Below are 25,884 nucleotides of genomic sequence, written 5' to 3' on the forward strand. Positions count from 1 at the left end.
ACACTCAGAGCAAAACCCCAGAGAAGGAATCAGAAGGGTCCCTAGGTCCCCCGGGAAGCAGGAAGAACACAGAGGAACATAACTGAGCAGACAGCTTGTAGGCCAAAGTGCCCCTGTCTTCCCGGCACATCAATAATGCACTAATGCTATCAATTTGCTGCAGAAGTTACAACAAAGTGATTGCTCTTGTTCAGTTATTTAGCAAAGGGAGAGATTAAAGACTTTAATCTCCTGCCTTTTCTTCTACCTGCAAGGCTTATTTACCCAGAAATGAACAAAGAATATCATCGTACATGTGTGCGTGTACACACACACACACACACACACACACACACGTTTTGTTTTTTGCAGGTAAGCTTAAGAAGGCTACTGGCTGGCACACTGCTCCTTCACGGGCAAGATGGGAAACTGATGCCTAGAGAGAGAGATGGTCATTTGCCGAAGGGCAAATAGCCAGTGAGCCACAGAGCTGGGCCTTGTGCACAGCTTTCCTACCTTCTAGTCCAGGGTTCCTGTTTCTGTGCATAGTTTAAAACATGAACAGCTAAAGCGTATCAAGAAGCAGTGACACCAAACCACCAAAAGACAATGTCACCCTCAGGGAGCACAAAGGTAATAGGCCCTGGAGGATGGTTTGGCTTTTGGTTACAGAGAATGTAGGACCTGAGATTTTGGCACAAGAGAACCATCAGGTCCAAAGACCTGTCTGATTTTCAAAGAGCGTAGAGACTGTATATTGTCCCCTCTCTTGGAGGCTTCTAGGCAATCTTGCAAAGAAGCAGATTGGCCTCTGCTGGACACAGAGGAGGCAAGACCTTGACCCAGGTCACATAGCACCTGACCGGGTGCTAAACCCTGGGTCTGCTAGCTTTAAGTCCACATAGGGCTCTGCCACCACACCCTCCCATACCTCTTCTCTATAAGAGTCAGAGCACAACGTATACAAACGGTGTTTATTATGGACAGATCCATGCTTACGCCCAGTAAGCTGTCTCTGCAGCCAGCATTCAGCCCCGCAGTAGCCTGGGGCTTCAGGGCCCTCTGTCTCCCGACAGTGTGAAAGTAAAGAACTTTCAAAGCCAGCGCTGGGCTCCAGGTATCCTTCCTCTTGGCTTTCTCAGGGTTGATGGGGACACTCTAATGCCAGTTTCTTAGGCTGGGTTGTAAGGAGAATCCAGCAAAGCAACAAGTGGTGGTGGCTGGCACAGTCCCCCGCACAGAGCAGGGAGCCTTTTGGTGCTATTTTTGTTTTAACCTTTCTTTTCTTTTTCCGTTTGGATCTTTGTTTCTGTGTCTTTGCCTGCCTGGGTCTCCACCTGACGCTTCTGTCTCGTGTCTGTCTGTGCATCTCTGTTCCTGCAGCTCTGTCTATCCCGACGTCTGTCATGGGAATGGGGACAGCAATCCCCTCCCCTCCTCCCCCTGCACACCCCAGCGGCGCAGCGGGGCAGGAGCCGGGCTGCCTGAGCCGCCGAGCCGCGCCGGGTCCCCGACAACCCCGAGTCCCCCATGCACCAGGCCCCTCCGCCCCTGCAAGCGAACCAAGCAGGCAGATTAATCGGCATCGCCAACGAAAGGGAAACACAACAACAACAACAGCAACAAACCCCACAAAAGTTAGGAAGAGAGAGGGACTTACCGTTCGCCGCGACCCCCAGGCTGGCGGAGCCACTTTTAACTAAGAATGAATTAGGGACAAACTCTTCCTCAGAGTCTGAGTCCGGGGTTGGCTGGGCCACACCGCTGCCTAGCAACCGCCTCTGGCTCTCATTGGCCGGAGGGGAAGGGGGCGGGGAGGGGGACTGCTCAATAGGGGTTGATGAAGCGGATGAACAATGCAAGGGAGCACCTGCGAACCACAAAGACAAACACAGACAGAAAAAAATAATGAAAATTGGTTTCGAGGCACACGGGGAGGGGGAGGGAGCAAAATAAAACACGCATCAACGGGGGAGGGGGCTCCCAACAGGAGGCGATCTACTGCACACGTGGTCCGGGGGCGGGGCTGATGCCTCCGCAAAGGTAGTTGGTGCAAACTCCTTCCTGAAGAGCGGGGCCTCGGCGCAGAAGTCTGCGCGTCTTGCAAACAGGGCACCCCGCGGAAACACACAGGAACCTTTCTTGTCTTGCCTGTTCTCTGAGAGAGGCCTGAAAACCTGGGATCTGGTTCTGGGTGGCTGTGCCACCAAACAGCTGCTCCGCTCTGAGCCTCAGTGGACTCGCTGGTAAAATGAGCAGCCGCACTGGGTGATCGCTGAGCGCCTGCAAGCTGGCCATTCTGTGATGTCACTCAAGTGAAATGATGTTCTTATTAGTGAGATTTTTAATTGGACATGCCTGGAAAAGGCTCTGGGTCTTATAAAAGAACCGGAGAGCATGACCTCAGGCTGTCTCCACCGCTGGCATTCTAGGATTTTAACACGCTAATCTTTTACTTTTTCTAAGAATCTAACATTTTAAGAGTCTTAAATCCTGCCATTCTCTGCAAACTCCCTGAGAGCAAGAGCATTAGCAGTCTTTTTCACTTCTTTATCTAGAAGTGAAACTTTCACTTATAGAAACTTCCACTTCTTTATCTAGAAGTAACTAGCTAGAGTCTAGCACAGTGCCTCGCATGCAGTAGGCACTAATGAAATATTTGCTGAAAAGGAGAGTTGCAGGTGTCTAACATGTTAGGATCCTCAAGTTCTAACGGTCTCAGTTAAAATTCTACAATTTTAGGACACTAATATTCAATGAGTTCCAAGATACGCTAAGTCAGTATGTTTTGAATCCCAAGTTTCTAACATGTCAGGGTCCTACGACTGTAAAACCCCAGTTTTGTGAGCACACTCCCAACTCTTCAGAAGGAAATGGTGATGGCCTGGGAAAAGGCCTTTGAGATCAGGCAGTTTGCAGTTCTACCTGCGGTTGGCCTTCCGACATGTGCAGTACATCGTCCACAAGAGAGGGAACATAAAAGCACAGACAGATAACAGTATACAGTACAAGACAATGCATCCACTCGACAGCAAGGGCTGCTTCTTTTCTCCCACCTTGACTGAGAGAAGCCTCAAGACAGAATCAGATCTCCCCAGCTTTGCACAGAGGCTGAACCTTAGGAAACGTAACACGGCCCGGACATGTCATCATAAAATCTGGCAGAGCTTTCAGGGAGAGGTGGCACAGAGAACGGCTAATTGTTGGCGAGAGGGGAAGCTTTATGTGGTCTACCAAGAGCAGCTCTCTCAGGTCACAGCCACCAAATCCAGCAGGATGCTGTAGTTTTCATGATTCTTACATCAAACCCCGAGCCTAACCACATGCGATGACATTTTATAGATGTGCTGCATACACCATCTGGTTCATGGTAGACATTTAGTAAGAGCAGTTGAGATAGCAGGGATCAATGACCGTGGCACAGCCTCTGAATGGCTCCGTGTTCTGGTTTCCTTACCCAAAAAACCCAGGCTAGGATTCTCTTCAAAATTCTCCAAACCAAGGGTTCCCAATTTACATTGTGAGGACCTTCCCTGACACCACTTACTACACAGCACGCTAAGGTGATCCATCCTGTCTCTGAACCAGCCTTGACTTGAGTTCTGGTATCACCTTCGCCATAGTGTATTTGGAGTTATCTGTAGGTGAAAGTATACGGCATGTTCTTGGGGGGCCGTACATTCTTGGAGTAGGTTGTGGAGTTCAATAGAACTGAGGTTTGCATCATGACCTAGCCTCCTATTAGCTGTATGATCTTGGGAGAACGACTTCCCGTTCCTTGTTTGTAAGCTGGGTGCCTCTCCCCTTTCACACATTGTTGTGAGGATGAAAGATACCATATCTGAGCACGCAGGATGCATGAGCAAGTCAGAGCCCAGGGTCAGCGCTCACCAAATGCTTATTCAATTGAATGACCCTCACCATCCCCACGCCCCACCCCATGCCAGAAACCTCATTCATGATTCTGCTTCCTTTGCAGTTCCAGTTTTGGAAAGATTTTGTCGACCGCACTGCATTTATTAAGCAAATATACATTCATTTCTTCATCTTTTATCAGTCAAAGACAACGTATGATCCCCAATCAGAGCTTCTGATGAGCTTGGGATAGCCAGTCCCATACCATGCTGAGTTGTTAGAATTTCAGACAAAAGTTAAGAAGCATGATATGTTGTTCGGGGAGGAGGGGGTGTTGGTTACAGCTTCTTCCTAAGTACATCTGTCAGGCTTTATGAAATAAATAGTTCCAGAACTAAGTAAATTGTTCTATCACAAACTTCAGAGACCCAAGGTTGGGAACAACGCAGTAGCCTCCTGGGCATCATGCCTGTTTCTTCTGCCTTCTATCCAATCTCCAGGCCTCCCTCACATCAGGTCTCAGAGTTGCTCTGAATATTCATAATCTAACACTCAAAGCATCTAACAAAGTGCCAGGTCCTTAGTAGGTGTGCCGTAACTCGTGATGTTTCTGCAAAGTAGAGATAACATTGGCTGCTTCTAATTTCTGTGGTCTCAAAGTAGGGTACATAGACCCATCTCCTGGGCACAATATTAGAAATATTTATTTTTGGGGAGCACCCAGGTAGCTCATTGGTTAAGTGTCCGACTTTGGCTCAGGTCATGATCTCACAGTCTGTGGGTTTGAGTCCCGCATCGGGCTCTGTGCTGACAGCTCACAGCCTGGAGCCTGCTTCTGATTCTGTGTCTCCCCCTCTCTCTGCCCCTCCCCAGTTCATGCTGTCTCCCTCTCTTGAAAATAAAAGAAACATTAAAAAAAAGATACTCATTTTAATATCCTTTTCTAGTATCTATTTTGTATGTATTTTGTAATATATATAACGTATTAGTGCTTGAAGCACATATGATAAAATGCATTGCTGTACAAATTTAGCAACTACAGAGGAAAAGTAGGGTGGTACTGAGAGTCTGGGCTCTGGAGCTAGATACTCCATTTGAGTTCTAGTTACACTACTTGTGAGCTCAGTAGTAGTGACCTTGGGCAAGTCACTAGCCTTTGTGCCTCAATTTCTTCATCTCTATAAAGGAGATTAAAAGATAACTAAAAAAGAACATCTATTTCACAGGGTTGCTTTGTGGACTAAAGGAGTTCAAACAAGGAATACATTGAGAAGAGTGTGGCAGCCAGTAAGCACCGAATGAGCATTAGATGCTCTGTGTATAAATATGTATGCGGAGACTGAGGGCACTAGCCTCTCCTAAGAGCATGCAGGATTGAAAAATAGGGCAAACCGCTTCATTCCACAATGCTTCCTAAATACCCAGTGACCAGGCTAGAAGGCGAAGGGGATACACATAGTGAGAGACACGGTCGCAAAGGAGTTTGCAGGAGGGGAGAGGGTCACGTGGAGTTCTAAGCAAGGCACTCGGGACCTGTCAGAACAGAAGACAGCCCAGTGCACAATCAAGGTGCACATGTCATCTGGAGGAAAGGTGAAAGGCCCCCTGGAGCTACAGCGAGTTCTGGTGGGAAGGGAAGGACAGGGCGGGAAATGGGAACCCACGGCAGAGGGAAAAATGACAGAGGGCCCAGGGCCTCCAGCAGCCTGCACATCCCCCTTTACTTCTTAAGCCTCCCGTGCTACCATGAACTTCTGACAAGTCTGCTGACACTTGCGGAGCCCTGCTGGCCTGGTCTCGTTTCCACGGATGCACGCCTCTACCTTTTGCCCAAGTTTGAGGAGTCGCGCAACTTCAGGGTGTCACTTACAGCGAATCTGTTTGAATAGCACTCCCTGGAGCACAGCTGAGCACCTTCTCTCTCTTCTCCCCAGCCCTATCACCCCGTGTGTCTCACTAGCTCCCACGCACACTTGGGGCTGAACCTCATGTCACCTCCCCCGGGAAGGCGTTCCTGATGCCTCAGGCTTGGGTTTGGCACCCCAGCTGACCCCCCTCCCCACAGCTCCCTGTACTTTCTCCGGTGCCACACTTTCTGTCCCGCAGTGTTTACTTCCTGTGTCTGCCCACTGGCCTGCCTGGCTTGCCCATGATCACACTCCCCAGTGCCTAGCACCAGCTCATAGAAAACACCAGTAAAAACCTGTTACATGAAGAGGCGATGGAAGGAAGGTAGGAGGGAAGGAGAGTAACTGGATTATGGCACAAGATTGTGCCATAGACAAAGGGTCTATGTAAAGAGAACAGTGAGAAAGAAGTCTCTGAACAGTAGGGTCAGGCCTTGAACACAAAGAGAAGGAAGTCAGACTTTAGCTGGGAGTCATGGAAGTTTTCGAAGCAAGAAGATGACAAGACCAGGGATGTGCTTTACAAGGATCTGCTCTTTAAACTTAACGTATCTGCTCAGCCACCTAGATTTCCTTTCTGAATGGTTCAGCTCAGCCAGGATGTTGGAAGTCCACGTGACTGCCTTTGGGGGTGGAGGTGGCGGGAGGGGCGGATGCATGTTTATGTGGGCAGATGATAGATGCCTGATGCCAAGGGACGATGGGACTGAAGTTTAGGGTTGCCTTCCCATGTACCCCGATCATCAGCTAGTAGGGAACCCGGTACTGTAGAATTCTCCACAGTGTTCATGGCAAAATGAGATGGGAGGATCGGCATGAACCTCCCTACACCTCACTCCAGCAATGAAGGGGGCCAGTGAAAGGTGGAAGGAGTCATCCACGTTTCCTCAGAGAAAGTCTCTGTGAGCCCGGTTCTAGCTTAGAGTGGATGCGGAGGGAGAGGGCCACAAAGTGAGAGAGCGCAGACACCCATATGGCTGGGGTGGGGGTGGGGTGGGGCCAGGAACAGACATGCCCAGAACTCCTTCTGGAATCCCAGAACCCGACCGGGTGGTTTACGAGATCTCTTCCTCACATCAAACCTATCAGTAGGAAAATTCACGCCCATTTTCGAGGTGTAGAGAAGTGAAGTGATTTGTCTGTGGTCACAGGACTGAGTAAAAACCTGTAGCTACAATGCTGTTCTCACTGAGGGGCGTGAATGAAATTTATCAGGCCTGGGAGGGAAAGGGAAGCTCTTGTCCATCAACTGAAACACATCTAAAGCAAAAAGACCACAGGCTTCCCGGTTGTGTAAACCAAGGATCAGGGTCCAGTTTTACAGTGGCCATGTGACCTTGGGTAAGTCATGTTACTTCTCTTAGTCTCTGTTATCTCCTTTGACAATGGAGGGCTTATATCCACTGTAAATTGTTGCTGGGGAGAATGACGTGAGGATGCTTGTAAGGAGCCCAGCCGTCTCACCGAAAGGGCTCAGCCAACACTGATTTCTCTGCCGTTCCGCCAGCTGTAGTCTCTATAGTAAGAACAGGGTGGTTTTGCACAATGATAACAGATCTGCAAGCATGCCAATGACACCTTTATCGATTTGGATTACTTGTCGATAAAGTAAAAGAGGAAAAAAGAGGAAAGTGTTAAGGAGGCGGCCGTGATATATGAAAAGAACACAGGACAAGAGAATCCTGAGATCTGCAGAAAGGACAATTTCAGTTACTCACATCTTCGTGTGAACCATGGTAGCATTTGAAGTGTAACATATAGCTGGGCTAAGATAGCTCTCAAGGAAGGTCACTGTGGTGTTCTGGATTCTGAGTATGTCTCTGGAGTATGACTGAAGTGTGAAGGGCCAGACGATGGACAGATTCGTTACTCTAACAGGTAAAGAAAGATTAACAAAATGCACGTTTTTACACTTTTCTCAGCAGTCCTGAGAAGGTGATCTAAACACCCAAACTGGCACCTGAGTGGCTCAGTAGGTTGAGCATCCGACTCTTGATTTTGGCTCAGGTCATGATCCCAGGGTTGTGGGATGGAGCCCTGCAAAGGGCTCTGTGCTGAGCGTGAAGCCTACTTAAGACTCTCTCTCGGGGCACCTGGGTGGCTTAGTGGTTAAGCGTCCGACTTTCCCTTAGGTCATGATCTAGCGGTTCGTGGGTTCGAGCCCCGCGTCGGGCTCTGTGCTGACTGCCAGCTCAGAGCCTGGAGCCTGTTTCAGTCTGTGACTCCCTCTCACTCTGACCCTCCCCTGCTCATGCTGTCTCTCTGTCTCTCTCCTAGAAATTAAAAAAAATATATATTAAAAAAAAAGACCCTCTCTCTCTCTCTCTTTCTCTCTCTCTTCTCCTCCTCTTCCTTGTTCTCCTCCTCCACCCCTCTCCCCTGCTCATTCTCTCTCTCTTTAAAAAATAAACAAATAAATAAATAAACCAAACACCCGAACAAATCTTATTAATCTAAACCGTGTCTAGGTTAGGACAGGGAAAATCACAGCCGACAGACAGCAGCAAAGTGTGAGTTCCATCGGAAAAGCCAGAGCACTGGCTGTGTGCTGCAGGGAGGCCACTTTCTCCCCAAGCAGGTCCCTGGATTATTGGGGGAGCCTTCTAATAACCTTTTAACTGGCAGCCTGCATTTTAGAAGCCTGTATGTAAAACAGTCAGCCTAGTGCCCTGGAAGAAGCAACTTAATAAAGGGGACCTAGAGCAAAGTAAAACAAACCCTTAGACCTGCACAGGTACATCACCTTGTGCAGCCGGGAGCTGACGGATTCATCCCTCCTGCGAAGGCTACTTTCTAGAACACTCTAGTCCCTTTTCTTAAAACCAAGCGTGTTCCTTCTCTCCTCATGCTCCAGCCTTGCCTCTACGTCCTCTTAACAGGGCAGCCGACTGCATTCAGGGAATAAGTAAAATCCTTCTCAGTTCTGAGCAGAGGCTGGAAAACTGGGATCTCCTGCTGATACAAGGGTTGGGGCTCCTGGGAGACCAGGAATTCCACCTCAGGGAGGCATGTCCCATGTCCTGGCCTAGATCAGAGTCTCCGCTAAGCACAGTTTTGCAGAGCTGGTCCCCAGAGTTATTTGAAATGGATTGAAGCCCACTGCTGCAAAGGATTTTAAAGTGCTGGAAACCCGAAGCCAGAGAGCTAGAGTCCACACATTCTGTTTGTCAGTGTCAGCCTCGATTTGCATCCGGGATTCACATTAATTAACAAGCGGGCCCCATCTTTTCTCAAAAAGTGCCTGATTTGGACAGTTCATTAGATGGACACTCTGTTTCAGGGCACTATGGATTCAGTTCCACACCAGAGGCTGTAGCCTCTTGCCTAGACTAAGCCAAGAGGTCTGGGTGCGGGTCAACAACGTGCCTCGGGACCATGGTCAAGTCCTCTGACAGCTCTGGCCTTCACTTCCCCCCACAGGGAGTCAGACTAGCACACACTAAGGTTCTTCTGTAGGAGCGGCGGCAGTACATACCTCCGGGGATGTTCTAAAGGAGACTATAAAAGAATGCAGGATAAGAACGATTTCAGTTACAATGGCAAGTCAGGCTCCTTCAGTACTGCGATTGCTCATAAAGCTTTTACAGGATGAATAAATTTGTATGAATGTATTGGAAAAAAGACTGGCTGAAAAAAAACCTTTAACAGTGCTTATCAATGATATGGGCAGTTTTTCAGTTTTTAACTATGATTTTATGCCTTCACATTTTTGTACAATGAGCACATAGAGTTCTTTTTATACTTCTAAAATTGTTTTTAAAACCTCAGGAGAAGGGCATCTGGGTGGCTCAGGTGGTTGAGCTTCTAACCCTTGATTTTGGCTCAGGTCATGATCCCAGGGTTGTGGGATCAAGCCCCATGTCAGGTTCTGTGCTGAGCATGGAGCCTGCTTGGGATTCTCTCTCTCCCTCCCTCTGCCCCTCTCCCAAGCTCACGTGAGTGCTCTCTCTCCCTCAAAAAATAAAAAAATAAATAATAAATAAATAAATAAATAAATAAATATGTGAAAACCTTTTAACTGAGCAGTTATACTTCTAGCAAGTTATCCAAGAACATAATTGTAACTTTTCAAAAGATTTACTAATAAGAACATTCATCACAACATCATTTGTGATAGCGAAAAACAAAATTTTAAAAATGTTAAAAAGGAAAAACGTCTTTAATGTTAAAAGTACCTAATTATGTAAATTAAGGCACAGCAGTACGATGTTAATACACAGACCTTATAAGCCATGTTTGTAAAGAATGCTTAGGGACATGTGAAATTGGATATGAAAAACTATGATGCAAAACTGCATAAAAAGTAATTCTGACATTTGTTTAAATGTGTGTGTCTGTGTGCAATTTGTACGGAAATGTTGACACCTGTCACCTTCAGGCAGTAAAATCATGAATGCATTTTATTTTTTCTTCATATTTTTCCATACTTTCTAATTTTTTTGAAGGAGCAAATGTGATGAGATTAAAAAAAAATAATAAAAGTTAGTTTAAGGAGTAGCAAACACACCAACAGGAAGGCAGCAAAGACCGCGGCTTCTGGTTTGGGTCCCCGGCGGGTGGAGCGCTGCACAGCCATAGCCTCCTGGGCCCACACTTGCCTTCTTTTCCAGCCTATTAAATCTAGTGGGTGTCACTCCACCCCCCACCCCCCACCCCCGGGCAGCTCCCACTAAGTCAACTCTCCTCTCTTCTCGTCAACAGTGGTTATTTTCAGAAGCAGGTCTGGGGCCATCTGTCTTTGTGACTTATGCTGGGAAAATGGTCTCTGGAAAACAGGACGCAGTAAATTTCTCAGGCTCAGCTCATTTAACTCCATCCCTCCTCCTCACAGGTTTCTTGGGGCCATATATATATATATATATATATATATATATATTTTTTTTTTTTTTTTTTGAAAGCATGGAAAGGAGCTTTGCTTTCACCTGTTCGCCTGGGGAGACCCCGTTCCTGGAGTAGCGTCCATCTTGAAGCTGAGAAGGGAGGGCTTGAGGTCTCCCTGGTCTTCATCAGGGATGGCCGGCCCGCTGCGCTGCTTGTTTGACTGCGGGTGTATGAAATGGGGACATTCACCGGGGCGCCTGTGTGGCTTAGTCGGTTGAGCATCCAACTCTGGACCTCGGCTCGGGTTATGATCTCACGGTTTGTGAGTTTAAGCCTTACACTGGGTTCTGTGCTAGCAGTGCGGAGCCTGCTTGGGATTCTGTCTTTCCCTCTCTCTGCCCTTCCCCTACACATGCTCTCTCTCCCTTTCTCCCTCACAAAATAAATAAATGAGGACATTCATTGATTTTGGGGGCATAATAACAGCTTTACTGAGTTATAGTTCACATACCATACAAGTCATCCATTTAAAGCTCACCATTCAATGATTTTTAATATATTCAAATACTGCAACCATCCCCACAGTCCATTTTATTTGTTTGTTTATTTTATCACAGTCAGTTTGAGAGTATTTTCATCACCCCCTCCAAAAAAAACCCCACATATATGGTCAGTCACTCTCCATTTCCCTCCAAACCCCCACAGCCCTGGACAATCACTAATCTACTTTTGTCTTTATGGATTCACCTATTCTGGACATTTTGTATACATGGACTTTTATGACATGTGCTGTTTTGGGGCTGACTTCTTGCACTTAACATAGTGTTTTTGAGGTTCATCCATGTTGCAACATGGATTAGAACGTGATGTCATTTTATTGCTGAATGACACTGCGTTGCACGGACTTGGTGTTTATTCATTCATCAGCTGATGGACACTTCGTCGTTTCTACTTTCTGGATATTCTGAATAAGCTGCTAACATTTGTGTACATGACTTTGTGTGGACACGCATTTTCATTCCTCTTGGGTGTGTGCCTAGGAATGGAAATGCTGGATCAAAGTAATGCTGAGCAACCTTTTGAAGGACTGCTGCACTGGTTTTCAGCGGCTCCCCATTTTCCATGCCCACCAGCAGTGTCTAAAAGTTCTAGTTCCTACACATCTTTGCCAATGCTTTTTATTATGTGTCTTTGGAAGACAGCCATTCTAGTGGGTGTGAAGAGTCAGCTCAGGTGGTTTTGATTTGCATATCTGAATGGCTAATGACAGTGAGCATCCTCTCACGTGCTTATTGGCCATTTGTGTATCTTCCTAGAGAAATATCTATTCAGATTCACATTTAAAAACTGAGCTATTCGGGGGCGCCTGGGTGGCTCAGTCGGTTAAGCGTCCGACTTCAGTTCAGGTCATGATCAGTTCATGGGTTTGAGCCCCGCGTCAGGCTCTGTGCTGACAGCTCAGAGCCTGAAGCTGGCTTCAAATTCTGTGTCTCTCTCTCTCCCTGACCCTCCCCTGCTCATGCTCTCTCTCTCTCTCTCTCTCAGAAATAAATAAAACATAAAAAAAATTGAGCTATTTGTCTTTTTATTTTCTACTAGTAGGCATTGATTCTTTCATCAAATATTTGTTTTGTGCCTACTGTGTGCAAGGCACTGTTCTAAGCATCTAGGCATGGCAGACGAAGTCTTGTCCTCACAAGCTTACATTTCAGTAGAGGAGGAAAGTCAGCCAGTAAACAAAGAGTCATACACAACAAGATCAACTGGCGATAGACGCTGTGAAGAAAAGTTAAATGCAATGGCTAGAGGTGGGATGGGTGTGATCCTTTAGGTAGGAGAGTCAGGGAAGGCATCCCTGAGGAGGTGATATTTAAGTAGAGACCTGAAATAAGTGAAGGAGTGAGCCACACAAGCATCTGGGGGTAAAGCTTTCCAGACAGAGGACCAAACAACTGAGGGGGCAGCATGGAAGCAGGTCATCAGGGCTCTCTTCCCTCTACCCCAACCCGAAAGCAGTGTGTTCCTGTGAAACCTTTTGTAAGCTGAAAAAGGCAAGAAGCAATTACCATTAAGTTATACGGAAAAGCTTTTGAGCATTCCCAGACCCAAAAACTAACCTCTCTTAGGCTTTCCTGATACCTTAGGACATGTCGTGCTAATGGCTGCACAAAATCAATCGGGAGAAGCACAGATGCTCACAGGCACAGTTCAAAGCTCTGGCGGCTTGATGCTGAGCTGCTGCGTGTAGTTCCCGGGGAAGAAGCTTAGCAGGCCCCTCTGGCTGCTCGGGGTGCGCGCTGCCTGTATGATGGCTCACTACAAAACGCACTCTGAACACTACTTGGCTTTTAGCCTTCTTCTGTAAAACTGAAAGTCCTCTTCGGATTTTGTTTAGTGAAAGAAAACAGGTACTAACGTAGGTCTTTCATAAAAGCGAAGTGGTATAATGAGAACTTTCGAAAAGTGAGGGATGCCCGTAGAGGCGGAGGGGCGTAAGGAGGAGAGTGCTAGGAAGTGAGCCTAGAGAGGCTGCCAGGGGCCAGAAGGCAGATGTGCAAAACCGAAGGCCACTGTGCCTATGTGTTTCTTAGTGAGTTCCCTGAGGACAGGAACCGGTCTTATTTGAATCCCTATGTCCACAGCTCACACAGTGATTTCATCTATCATTGGTACCCAGAACACATCAGACTGTTCTAACTGATTGAGCTCATCAGTTTTTATTAGTAAAGAAAAACAATACCTACACTTGAATAGTATTTACGCTATACTTTACACAGGATTTTCACATCCAAGATCTTCTTTGATCCTTTCTACATTCAAGTGAGGTTGTGACCATTGTCACCATTTTACAGACAGAAAAACTGAGGTTGGGGGAGGTGCTGTGGCTTGTGCAGGGCCATACGAGTGGTAAGGCGCTAAGTGGGACTCTACCTTCAGGGAGAAGCATCAAGTAAGATCTGGATTTAAAACCAGTTATTGTGATTTGGGGTGGGCTGCTTCACCTTTTAGAGTGCTGAGATCTTCAGGATCTGAGCCTAGCTCCCAGGGGTCCCATGGAGAGTGAGTGAGTAAGGTCATGCGTGTCTGGGGCCTACGATGGGCCTGGCGCACAGCAGATTCTCAATGGGGGAAGCCGTTCCCCACCTCCCTTTCATCACCCACTGTAGACGTCCACCGACGGATGGCCTCTCCACGTGTGGCCAGTGCCAAGACCCGCCCTTCCCCTGGAAGGGAGCCTGGCTGCATGGGTGGAAGAAACAGAGACACATTATTTCATGTGTGGGAGGTAGGGGGAGGAGAGGTGAAGGATGTTGGGGGAGGAGGGCAGGGGAAATGGGAGACTTCCTGGAACCCCAACTGTCAGCTGTGACCCCAGGTTTCTCAAAGGTTCTCTGAACTTTCCCCAGGAGTTGGTCCAGAGGGGTTTAAGATGGTCCCTTTGGCCTCCAGAGGCACAAGTCAGGCCAGACGGAGACGCTACTTTCTGTGGGATGTGGGGGAGAGGGGAGACACAAGGCAAGCTGGATTATCTAAGCCTGTCAAGTCTGCTGGTGAACACGAGCAAGGAGGCACTGCAATTTATGGCCGGCCTGGAGCAATTGGTGGTCACAGACTGCTCTGTTCAACAGAAGAGCTCAAGCTTTGCACTTTTGCACTGAGATTTGATTAAGAAATGCTTCCAAACAGCTGTTTTCGAAGTCACTTATTACTTCTTGGGTTCAAATACATATGTGTGTGTGTGTGTGTGTGTGTGTATAAATTACACACACACATATGTAATTTCCCTCTGTATATTTTCTTCCTCAACTCCATTTATGCAGCTGCAAAATTGCAGACCCCAGACAAAGGCAGAGCACAACCTGACTGTCAAGCTTCACTTCCACTCAAATACGGGGGATGGTGGAGGTATTAAATACAGAGGAGAGAGGTCAGAGGTGGGCACTATGGAGGGAGAAGGGCCCATTTGCTGGAGGGAGGGGAGGGAACTCATAGTAATTTGGTACCTACTGTGCGTCTCTTATATACATCATCTCAATCCTCACAACCCCCTGCAAAGGCGTTAGGTCCCCCCAAGCTCTGAGGCTCCAGAAAGCCTGCTCATGATTACCTGGCTGGGGGGGTGTGGGGGGGTGGTAAGAGGCTGAATTCTGGATCTTGTTCTGGTGGACCCTAAGCCCACCCTATTCCATGAAAATAATCTACAGGAATAACGATAATAAACGCAAGCATGCACATTTGTAAATCCAGGGGTTTACTTTCCTGATCTCTTAAAGAAGTGAAATGGTATGCTCAAGGCCACAGACCAGCAAATGTGGAATCCCGATGGCTCAGGCCACCTGAGTCCACAGCTAGAATTCTTTCTAGAAGTTCAATCTGTCTTCCATAGAGACTCAAAGAGGGAGTCAAGATGAGTATAAGCAATGAACTGGGCAAAAATTAACCAAGAAAAAACCCCACTCATATAAAATAAAGCCAGAGCTGTTTACCTATCATATGTGCAGTTTGTTGGCTATTATATTTTAACAAAAAAAATATTAAAAATAACAGAAAATCTATGCTGTAGGCATAGAGTAAGCACATATTGAGAAGCATTTTCCTTAACTAGTTTCCCCCCATAAACGCTCTGTTCTAAACAGCTTCCCCTGAGTGTACCCACCGTGCCAAACCCTCTGCTCCCATTAGATTTCTACAAAGCTTCTTGAAACTTTTTTTGAAAGCAGACACATAGTAAGGGCCAAGCTTTCTGGAAATTCCTCTACTCTCATTCCAGAAAATCTTTAAAAAGAATCAAGGAAAGCAATCTCAAAAAAACTTGACCAAAAAAAAAAAAAAATCAATGAAGTGTAGGGGGAGAATGGACAAGTGGAGAAACGTCTGCCCAAATCTTGTCCCCAAGTGACCGGGTCTGCCTCAGGTGGAGAATTTCCCCAGAAGTAGGTTCTCAAAGCCAGGGGCCCTTTAGGAGGTTTTAGGCAAAGATTAGAAGAAAGTCATGCTTGTTTTTAGCCCCAAACACATTCTGTGTAGGAACGAGCCTTTGGGATGGTAAAAGAAGGGGCGGGAATAAACACTTGCCAAATACCTCCTGTGGGTCAGGCACTGTGCTGAGCACCTTGCAGATGCTTTCCAACAAAACCCTGATAGCTAGCACCATATTCGCTCACTCAGCGAATAACTGCAGGGCTAGGGCACGTCAGGCCCCCTGCTGGGTGCTGGGGACACAGCGGAAGCACCACCGGGTGAAGTTCCTGTCTGTATTGGTTTCCTAGGGCTGCCATAACTGAGCACATGGCCTATCTGAAAACAACAGAAATTTATCATCTCACAGTTCTGGAGGCCGGAAGTCCAAAATCAAGGTGTCAGGGGAAGGGGGGTAATGATGCTCCCTCTGAACCCTGTAGAGAAGTCATCCTGTGCTCCTTCTGAAGAGCCTAAAATTAAGTCCTCCATTAAGAGTAACCTTGGGCTGTACGTAGCCCCAGTCCCAGTTCTAGGAAAAGCCTCAGACTGCTCAAGGCTAAAGCCATCCTCGGACCGCCCTCAGATCAGCTGATCAAAAAAAAACATTCCTATGCTCTGAGTCAAGGCTGGGAACTGCAAACAGTTATTTTATACAAACTAGCCAATTTCTCACCGCTTGCCTGAACCCCACGTGGGCCTTTTGAACTCACCTCATAATTGATCATTTTCAAAGGATTCTCAAAAGTCATGATTAGGTCCCACGAAAAGTAATGAACACCTCACAGATACTGAATGGTCAAAGCTGTTACCATGGGTGCTGTACAATTGTAATTGGTGCTTATGTGATGAGGCTATACGTACAACGTGTGCACTGTGACACCCCCGTCCCTTACCCCATAAAAACCCTGTTCACTATTGTTCTTCACTTCACCTTGCTGCCACGACACTGGTAGGCGGGTGAGCCCCTGCTCGAGCTTGTAATAAAGATCCTTTTGTACTTGCATCGGTGTCGGCTCCTTGGTGGTCTCTGGGGATTTACGAATTGGGCACAACACTTCCTAGCTCCTGCCGGTTGGCTGGCAATCCTTGGTGCTCCTTGGCTTGTGGCTGTCTGCTCCAATCTTCGCCTTTGTTGTCACGTGGCCTTCTCCCCGTGTGCATCTCTGCCTTCGCAGGGCTGTCTTCTTATAAGGGCACCAGTCAGATTGGATCAGGGATCCGCTCTACTTCAGCATCACCTCATCTTGACTAATTATGTCTGTAACAACCCCATTTCCATGTGCAGTCACATTCTGGGGCATGAGGGGGTAGGCCCTGAAAATATCCCTTTTTGGGGGGGACACAAATCAACCATAACCCTGTCCTTGTAATATAGAAGCCCCCTTTTACACATGAATAAGTTGACACACAGAGAGGCCAAGTGACTTACTCAAGGCCCACAGGTAGTAAATCGCAAAGCCAGGTGTGACTCTGGAGCCCATACTCTCTCTCTCATGCCACCCTGTCAGCATGGGGTTTCTTCAGCCAGTGGTCATTTATATGAAAGGAGCCTTTGCATACATCATCACTTCTGGCCCTCGTGACACACTCTATGACATAGATACCATTGTTTCCATCTTACTGATAAAGAAAATGAGCTCCAGAAAGATTGAGCTTTCTCAGTCCGCAAGAGGAGGCGCGGGATTGAACCCAAGTGGGTGGAAAGCTCCCACGTTTCTGCAGCCAAGATCAGCGGCATTGTGGTGGGAAACCGGGCCTTAGAAAAGGAACGAGAAATCCACACAAGTAGCTTATGACAGGGTCCTATCTCTAAGGCTGCCCATGAAGGCTGGTCACCCTGACTGAGGGCACTGGACTGGAAAAGAAAAAAGGATGTTGGCTATTTTTGTTTCTCTGGAGAGAAAAGAGTCTCCGTGTTGGAGGGAACACCATTTGGCATCTCGAGCAGCATCTCCCTGACTAGAGTGCTGGCACACACGGACTGCATTTGCCTCGGATTTCATGTGGGTGGGGAAAGAGGCGGGGAGAGAGGTGCTTGCAGGGCACGAAAGCATCTAGGATGTTCCAACGTGCCAGGTCCAGAGTCCAGCATTCTGTGAGGCTGGCAGGGGTAGCTGGTCCTGGGTAATTTGTCACAAGACCCTGGTATAGTCAGAGGAGGGGAAGAAGGTCAAAGCCCCTGTCTGGAGTGTCCGGCCAGCTAGATCCTGCCACTCAGTTCTCAGTGAGCCTACAGGGGACTCCCGCCAGCCTCCCAGCAGAGTTATGGAAGGGAATCAGATTGGATCCTGCCTGTCTTTGAGAAGTTTCCAGAAGAGGCAATTACCCCCACAGTGCTCTGGGAGTAGGGAGCACAAAGAACAGACCCTTAATTAATGAGACTTTGGGGTACAGTGGTTCCTATTCCTATAGGAAGTGATGTTTAAGTAGAAGCCTAAAGATAAACGAGGAGTTGGCCAGATAAAAGCAGCATCGTGTGTGGCGTGTGCATGTGTGTGCACAGGCGTGGGCTGGTTTCAATGTCCTGGGCAAAGAAAACTGCATGTGCAGAGGCCCAAGACAGGGTACTATGAGTATTACCAGGCTGGTAAGTCTGGAGGAGAGGCAGTAAAAAGCTAGTAAAGAGCTGAGTTGGAGGGAGGTCGGGTTCAGACCCGTGACAGACCTCTGGTAGAATCCAGGGCCCGCCCCTACTCCTGGGCTGCAGGACCCAGCATCTGTTAGCAACTAGCATGTGCCACCCTAATTAAGTCACTGAACTTCTCTGGGTCCAACTGAAAATTACTATGGTCACAGGGCTTGCCCTCTAAGCTCTCTTAGAGCTCCAATAATGAAAACTAGCAAGACTGATTTATGCTGTTCCACTTAATCCTCATATCAACTCTCTGAATATCTGCTTATTACCCCCATTTAGTAGATGAGAGGAGAAAAGTTCACAGAAGGTTAAGTGACTACATTCTATCGGTCTATGTTTTTCTGAAAGAAATTGTTCTCAGGCTTTCTGCCCATATAGCTGAGTCTTTTGCTCAGGGAAGAAGGATGATTGGTTAATAACGGCAATGATAATAATAGCTGCCATTGTTGGGGACTTTCTCTTTGCCAGACGGTGTACCAAGCTGCGTATAGACATGGGTCCATTTTAATTCTCACAGCGATCTTATGAAGTAGGGACCTTTGTTGCCCTCATTATAAATGAGGAGACTTGGACTTAGAGCGGTCAGTCAACTTGGCCAAGGTCACACAGCCTACTGGGAAGGGGAGAGCTAGGCGGCGGCCCCTGGTGACTGACTCCTGCCTCATCCTAAGCTCCTAATCACTTCTCTGTGAAACTTAAAAGGAACAAAGCTCTCCTGGCCTTACCTGTAGGTTTCTACATGAGAAAGCTGAGGCCTGGAGAGGTGACAGAATAAGCTTAAGGTCCCAGAATAAGGTGACCACGGAATTAGTTTTGTGTCATTAATATCAACAATAGTAACAGTTTTGAAGGCAATGGTTGAAACATGGAAATTTTTTAAGGACTGGAACCTTTTTAAAAATATTTTTAAACCCTTATTCATTTATGAGAGACAGACAGAGACACAGCGCAAGCTGGGGAGAGGCAGAGAGAGAGGGAGACACAGAATCTGAGGCAGGCTCCAAGCATTGAGCTGTCAGCACAGAGCCTGATGCAGGGCTCAAACTCTCATACCACAAGATGATGCCCTGAGCTGAAGTCAGACATTTAACTAGCTGAGCCATGGAACACCCAACCCCCCACCCCGTGCTTTTAATTTAAGTAATCTCTATACCCAACCTGGAGCTCAAACCCACAAGATCCCGAGATCAAGAGACACATGCTCTTCCAACTAAGCCAGCCAGGAGCCCCTAAAGACGGGAAACGTTTTAATCTTTGCTTATGGGTAGATGTAAAATATCTTGATGTTATTTTAATATTCATGACTTTCTTAGAGTTTGACTATTTTTTAATGTCTGTCAGATACTTATATTTAAGTATCTTTGAATGGCTATACAGGTCTTTGCACATTTCTTCTTCTTGTTCATGTTTCCTATTTATCGATTGTAAGACCTTCTGTATGTCAAAAATTAATATATTTTATATAATGCAAATCTTTTTCCAGTTTCCCTTGCCATCGCTTGTGTCGTATTTACTTGTCATGCAGAAATGCTTACTTGGCATTTCTGTCTTTTTCTTTATGGCTTCTGGGTTCAGTGAAGATCAGCCAACTTCTTCAATTGTTTTCCTGTCATCAGATTCCCCCCAGACTCCCTCTGGGTCTGGAGGCCAGCTCAGAGGCGTGGAGAGACAAAATAGGGGCGCCACCCTGGGCCCCTCCCACGTGCTTGCAGGAGACTCTGCATTTGATGTGGAGTCTTATCTTTTCTTCCAGGTCTCTAGCCCCCCTCCAGGCTATAACAAGACAAGGATATAATCCCTTTGGAAAATCTGATTTTCATTTTGGATACGCTAAGAGCAATCCCCTCTTTTCTTCTGTCCTCTCCCTCCTCTTGGAAAGGAGGTGCAAGGATGTTGGGGCAGACAAAATGGGATAAAATTTGGCGTTTCCCAGGAAATTGTAATTTGGCTGTGTGTGCAAGGAATGAATGGAGATTTCTGAAAGTGCTTTCAAATTCAAAAAAATGTCTCTAACAGTAAAACGTAAGTTTTCAGAAGGAAGAAAATTGACACTAATTGAACACTTACGTTCCAGACACTGAGCAAAGTAATGTTATGTCTTATTCTCCTAAAAGTTGTATCCGTCTGTGGTCACAGGTAGGATCTTTCTGTTTTCAAGTGAGGGGGCTGTAGCCTGGGGAGCTTACCCGGCAAACTGTCACACTGTACATGGATCAGGGGACTTTGATGCAGGCCCCTGCCTCTTGGCATAGTGGCTCAGGGCTCTGGAGTTGGTGGGCAGAATGTATCTCAGCTCTTTGGGTTACTGTCAATTTGATCTTAAGCAAATCACTTAGCCTCTCTGAGCTCAGTATCCTCAAATGTCAAATGGAGATAAAATTATGTTTCCTCATATGGGTTCTGAGGGGGTTAAATAGGAAAAAGGATATAAAACACATTCTAATGCTTACCCTCCAGAAAAGTCTTAATAAATTTTCGGAATAATAATAGCAATAGCAATAACAACAGCTAATTTATTGTTTCCTCTCCATTATGCCTATATCATCATAAAACATTCCAGCTGGATATTAGCATGTTCTTAGCCTCCTCTGTGGTGATGAGAATATAGTAACAGTGCTGTTCATAGCAGCTTTGTTCATAGGAGTCCAAAACAATGCAAAACCCAGCAACAGGTGAACCGATAAATATATTACTACACTGGGAAGCCCCACAGCAACTACAAAAACCTACTGGCAAATGCAGCACCGTGATGAATATCACAGATTTTCAGAGATTCATTTACGTTAAATAAAAGAAGCCAGATACAAGTATATACCGTGTGATTATTTCTAAAAGGTCAAAAGCAGGCAAAACTAGCCAATATCCATAAAAGCCACTGTAGCAGTAGTTTCAGGGTGCGTAGGTGCATGGGGGAACCTTTTGGGTTGGACAAAATGTGTTCTATCTTGATCAGGGATATGGCTACAGACATGGCTACATCGTAAAAGATCACCGAGCTGTCTACTTAAGGGTACCTAAACACTTTAAGTTATGCATGTGAGTCCTCAAAAAAATTATTAAGGGGGGCAAATAAAAATGCAAATCTGGAAGTATGATAAAGTGAAAGTACTCAAAATAATAAAGATAGTAGTTACTATCACAGGCACTGTGTGAAGCCCCTCGTATACTCAGTCTCCTGTACTCCTTACAGCAGCTCTGTGAAGTAGGCACTGTATTTGATAGTTGAGGAAACAGGTTATGTTCTTTGGCTCAGGACACTCACCCATGTAGGGCCAGGACTTGGCCAGGACTGGGTATCTCCAACACCTATTCTATTCCCTCTGACAACACAAGAAACCCCCACGTAAGTTGTGCGAGTCAGCCTCCAACATGGCCCCTGTTGATGTTCGCTTTCTCAGGTTCACGCCCTTGGGTGCATGATTCTATCCCTCGAAGTAAAGCTGCCTGGGATACCAATGGGATATGTGGAAATATAGAATGTGACTTCCCAGGCTAGGTGCTAAAAGACACCATGGCTTCCTCCGTAGGTTTACAAAGATCATTTGTTCTAGGGGGAAACCAGCGGCCATTTTGTGAGGACACTCAAGCAATGATAGAAATGTCCTTGTGGTAAGAAACTGAGGTCTCTTGCCAACAGCTGGTATCAGTTTGGCATCTTGGAAGCAGATCCTCCAGCCCCAATCAAGTCTTCAGACGACTCACCCTGGCTGAGACACCAAGTCAAGCAACCCAGCAAAGATGCTCATGACTTCTTGACCCACAGAAACTGTGAAATAATAAATGTTGTTTCTGTTTTAAGTGGCTAAATTTGGGGGTAATTTGTTACACTTGAAAACTAATACATAAGAGAAAGATCATGCAGATTAAATGATGAGCTGCCCTTCCATATGAGTTAAAATCTTGAAGGAACCACAAAGTCGATAATCTCTGTCCTGCCTGAGGGCTAATTTTGAGAGACAGAGAGAGAGAGGCAGAGTACAAGTTGGGTAGGGGCAGAGACAGAGGGAGACACAGAATCCAAAGCAGGCTCCAGGCTCTGAGCTGTCAGCACAGAGCTCTATGTGGGGCTCGAACTCACGGACCATGAGATTCGGACCCAAGCCGAAGTTGAACGCTTAACTGATGGAACCATCCACACACCCTTCCATTTAGCTTTTTATTTTTGTGCTCTGCCCACACAGCTAAGGCCCAGCTCTCTGTCATTGCATACGTTAGCTGTATCCTCCTAACCTCAGTGCCATAGGCCTGAATAATGTCAAATTTCACAAGGAAGAAATAAAAATTCGTAACTTGTTTATTCATAAATTAGCCCTATGGGACCCCAGAGCACATCAATAGTTCAGTTGTGTTTGACACCAACTCTCTTCATTAGAATGTTAATCATTAGTGTCAAGATTTGTCTGATCCTATGGACATCAACCAGAGGTCACATTTTTGTCAGAACTCAGCATTTAAAGACTAGAAGAATCACAGGAGGTGGGAGAACACCTGGAAATATTTTTAGCCCAGTCCTAGTCTCTAGGCAGATCTTTTTAACTATATTCAAATGTATTCAGAGTTAGGGACCCACACAATAGTCTTCGGTAGCAACTTCTGCTTTCCTACTTTTTGTTTACTCGTAATCATCAAATAAGTCCCTTGCGATCCCACACAAATTTCTGCTGCTTTCATCTCAGCTCCTCTTTGGCTTCATCTTCCTAGAACATGAAGACCAAATGTTACGAACTCTCTTTAGAGAAGCCTTTCTGTATGTTCACTGAGGGTAATTAAATCACTGCATAGTCTTCCCAGGGCCATGCTAAAGAGCCCCGGTTCATCTGCACTGACTGCAGAGGGGAGTTTCCAGTCTTCTTGTCTCAGGAAGGGCCCTCCCCCAATGCTCCCTCTCTCCTAAGTGTCAGTGTCTAATGAATGTAGCCGTGGCCTCGTGGAAAGGATAAGAATGATGATTTGGCACTCCCACCTCCATTACTGGATCACAGTATCATTTTGAGAACTTATTTTCACAGTTTTAGGCTCATAGATACGTTAGAGATGTAAAAGCAATTTTGCCCCTCTCCCCCTAATTTTATAGCTGAGGAAGCCATGGCCCAAAGAGGCCTGCTCAAGGTCACTGAGTGACGGGAATGGATGAACTGAGTGTGGCCTTCTCATCATGTGCCTTTCCAGTCTCTCCTGCTCAGTCTGGCATCACCTGGGTGTGTCCCCTCACCTGTGCTGAATCTCTAGCCCCTTATTACAGCTGACAGCAATAGCACTTTGCAGCCGGTACTGACAACAGTCTCCACTGTGGTGCTGTTTGTAGTAGAGTCAGACATGCGAACAACCAGGGCCTGTGTACCATGGAATATTCTGAAGCTGTTAAAAAGAATGAGGAAGATTTAAATGTGCCACTAGGGAGACATCTACCAGATATATTATTTAGTGAAAAAACAAGACAGCAACACCTTGTAAAATAGCAAATAGGGTGTACCATTCCACTTGTGTTTGAAAATGGTATATGCACACGTTTCTGTACAGAAATTTCTAGAAAGATACATATAAAACTGTTAATGACAGAATGGGGTTGACAGTAAAGACTTTTACTTTTCATTTTATACCCTTTAGCATTGTTTGGATTTTTTTTGTATTTCCTTTTTTTTTTTTTAATGTTTTATTTATTTCTAGGAGAGAGAGAGAGAGAGACAGCGTGAGCAGGAGAGGGTCAGAGAGAGAGGGAGTCACAGATTGAAACAGGCTCCAGGCTCTGAGCTGGCAGTCAGCACAGAGCCCGACGCGGGGCCCGAACCCACAAACCGCGAGATCATGACCTAAGCGAAAGTCGGACGCTTAACCGACTAAGCCACCCAGGCGCCCCAACATTGTTTGGATTTTTAATCATGTGCCTTTACTACTTTTATAATAAAAATAGTATAAATGTTCAAAATGCTAATACTGAGGATTTCTATTTTTTTTATTGTCACGTCTCTCTCTCTCTCTCTGTCCGTCTCTCTCTCTCTATCTTTTAGAGACCTCCCATCATGACCTGAGCCGAAATCAAGAGTCAGACGCTCAACCAACTGAGCCACCCAGTGTCCCTCCCATGTCTCTACTGTTTGACTTTTTCAACTACCATGTATTACTTAAATAGAAAAAAGACATCAAAAACAGATACACAGTAAAAATAATGTTCCACATCTGAAAACTGGTTCTGAAGCAATGCTTGTATGACACAGGACACATGGATGATACACACTGAACAGGGGAGATGAGGTCATCACATGGCAATGCTGTCTCAGAAGGGGCATGGTGTGTGTGTGTGTGTGTGTGTGTGTGTGTGTGTGTGTGTGTTGGGTGTCCCATGTTGCCAAAGTTACTGGAAGTGGTTCTTGGTTGTCATGATGACTAAGGAGACTGGTGGTGGTACCCAGTCCCCTGGGGTCAGGGATACTCACAATGCCCTCCCCAAAATGCCAGTGGAGACTTGCTGAGAGACGCTGGTGTAATATCTAAATGTAGAGTTTTAAATATCTCTGTCCATTCTCTCATTTAGACTTCACATCTCCTTCGAGGATAAAAGAAAGAGTATTCATTATCACTCCCTGTTAATGGAGAGGAAGTATCTGTAAGGTAGGTTACCTGGGGGGAGTTCCCGGTGGAAGAAAGACGCAGATGGTAACGGGACTGACCTAGCAACCAAGAGGCAAGGGTATCTGCTGACTGTTCACAGAACAACCTGTGCCCGGCTTGTTACCTCTCTCACCATGGTTAATGGGGGGTATATCCCTATTTTACAAATGAGTAGACTGTACGAGCTCAGACCACCAGCCCTAGGGCACCTGGCTGGTAAATGGCTCAGCTAAAACCCTGGTCCGAGCAAAGCCCTTGCTCCCTACACTTCCCCACATGGCCTCACTCACAGCCACTGGAGGCGACCAAGTGGCACCTGGAAGCAATTTCTCCTCTGGTTTCCCCCCCAGGACACATGCTACTTTGGCAGGGAATTCACAGTGGGAAATTAACCTCTGTCTGCAAGGGCCAATTATGCAGTCTAGAATAAAAAGAGCAATGTGGGCCTGGACCCAGGCAAAACACGGGCTCCCCCTCCATCTGTCTATGTAGGCGGCGAAGAAGGGCAAAGGAGGGGGCCAGGGGAAATCCTCTTCTATTTTGAGAAAATAGTTGTGTTTGATTACCCAGTAATACCAAGCTATAAAGCTGGGAGAGCTATGGATTTTCCTTAAGTTTGGAAAATTGTGATCCATTTCCTTCTCGCTTTTAAAGAAATCTATTCAAAAAGGATTTAACTTCCTGTGCCTTGAGGTAGGCATGACTCAGTTAGTGCAAACATCTCTTAGGAGAAGCGAACAAACGGGAATTCAGACCTGCAAAAAGCTGCTGGAAAGAGAAACTGGGGAGAATGAGTAGCACCCAAGATAATTTCTCCCCATCACCCTAGTGACACTGGCTTCTCTGCCACTGTGTTCTCAAATGTAGGCACAATGACTTTTGTCTTACTGCAGTGTCTTATACTTTGGCCAGTTCTCATTTCAGGTATCACCTCTTCCAAGAAGCTTCTCTGACCATTCCAGGCTAGATGAAGGCGCTCAGAGTCCCAGAGTCCCCTTTTCTCCTGGACTGACCTCACTTGTCCCAGGACTTTCTCTAACTGTACTGTGTGCTTTCAGGATAGGAAACGCATCTCAATCATGTCAGGATTCCCATGGCTTAAAACAGCACAGGCAC

The 25,884-nt window shown here is 46.4% G+C and overlaps 1 protein-coding gene across 1 annotated transcript in view; it reads right to left on the reverse strand.

Annotated features, from left to right (window-relative positions):
- TENM4 (teneurin transmembrane protein 4) overlaps nucleotides 1-25,884 on the reverse strand; it is a 387,326-nt gene that overhangs the window by 286,791 nt on the left and 74,651 nt on the right. Inside the window, exon 4 of the mRNA XM_039228710.1 lies at nucleotides 1,640-1,849. Within this exon, the coding sequence (XP_039084641.1) occupies nucleotides 1,640-1,849 (210 nt within the window). The remainder of the gene's footprint in view (nucleotides 1-1,639; nucleotides 1,850-25,884) is intronic.

Source organism: Hyaena hyaena, unplaced genomic scaffold (assembly GCF_003009895.1).
Source record: "Hyaena hyaena isolate Hyena2069 unplaced genomic scaffold, ASM300989v1 scaffold_34, whole genome shotgun sequence".
NCBI lineage: Eukaryota > Metazoa > Chordata > Mammalia > Carnivora > Hyaenidae > Hyaena > Hyaena hyaena.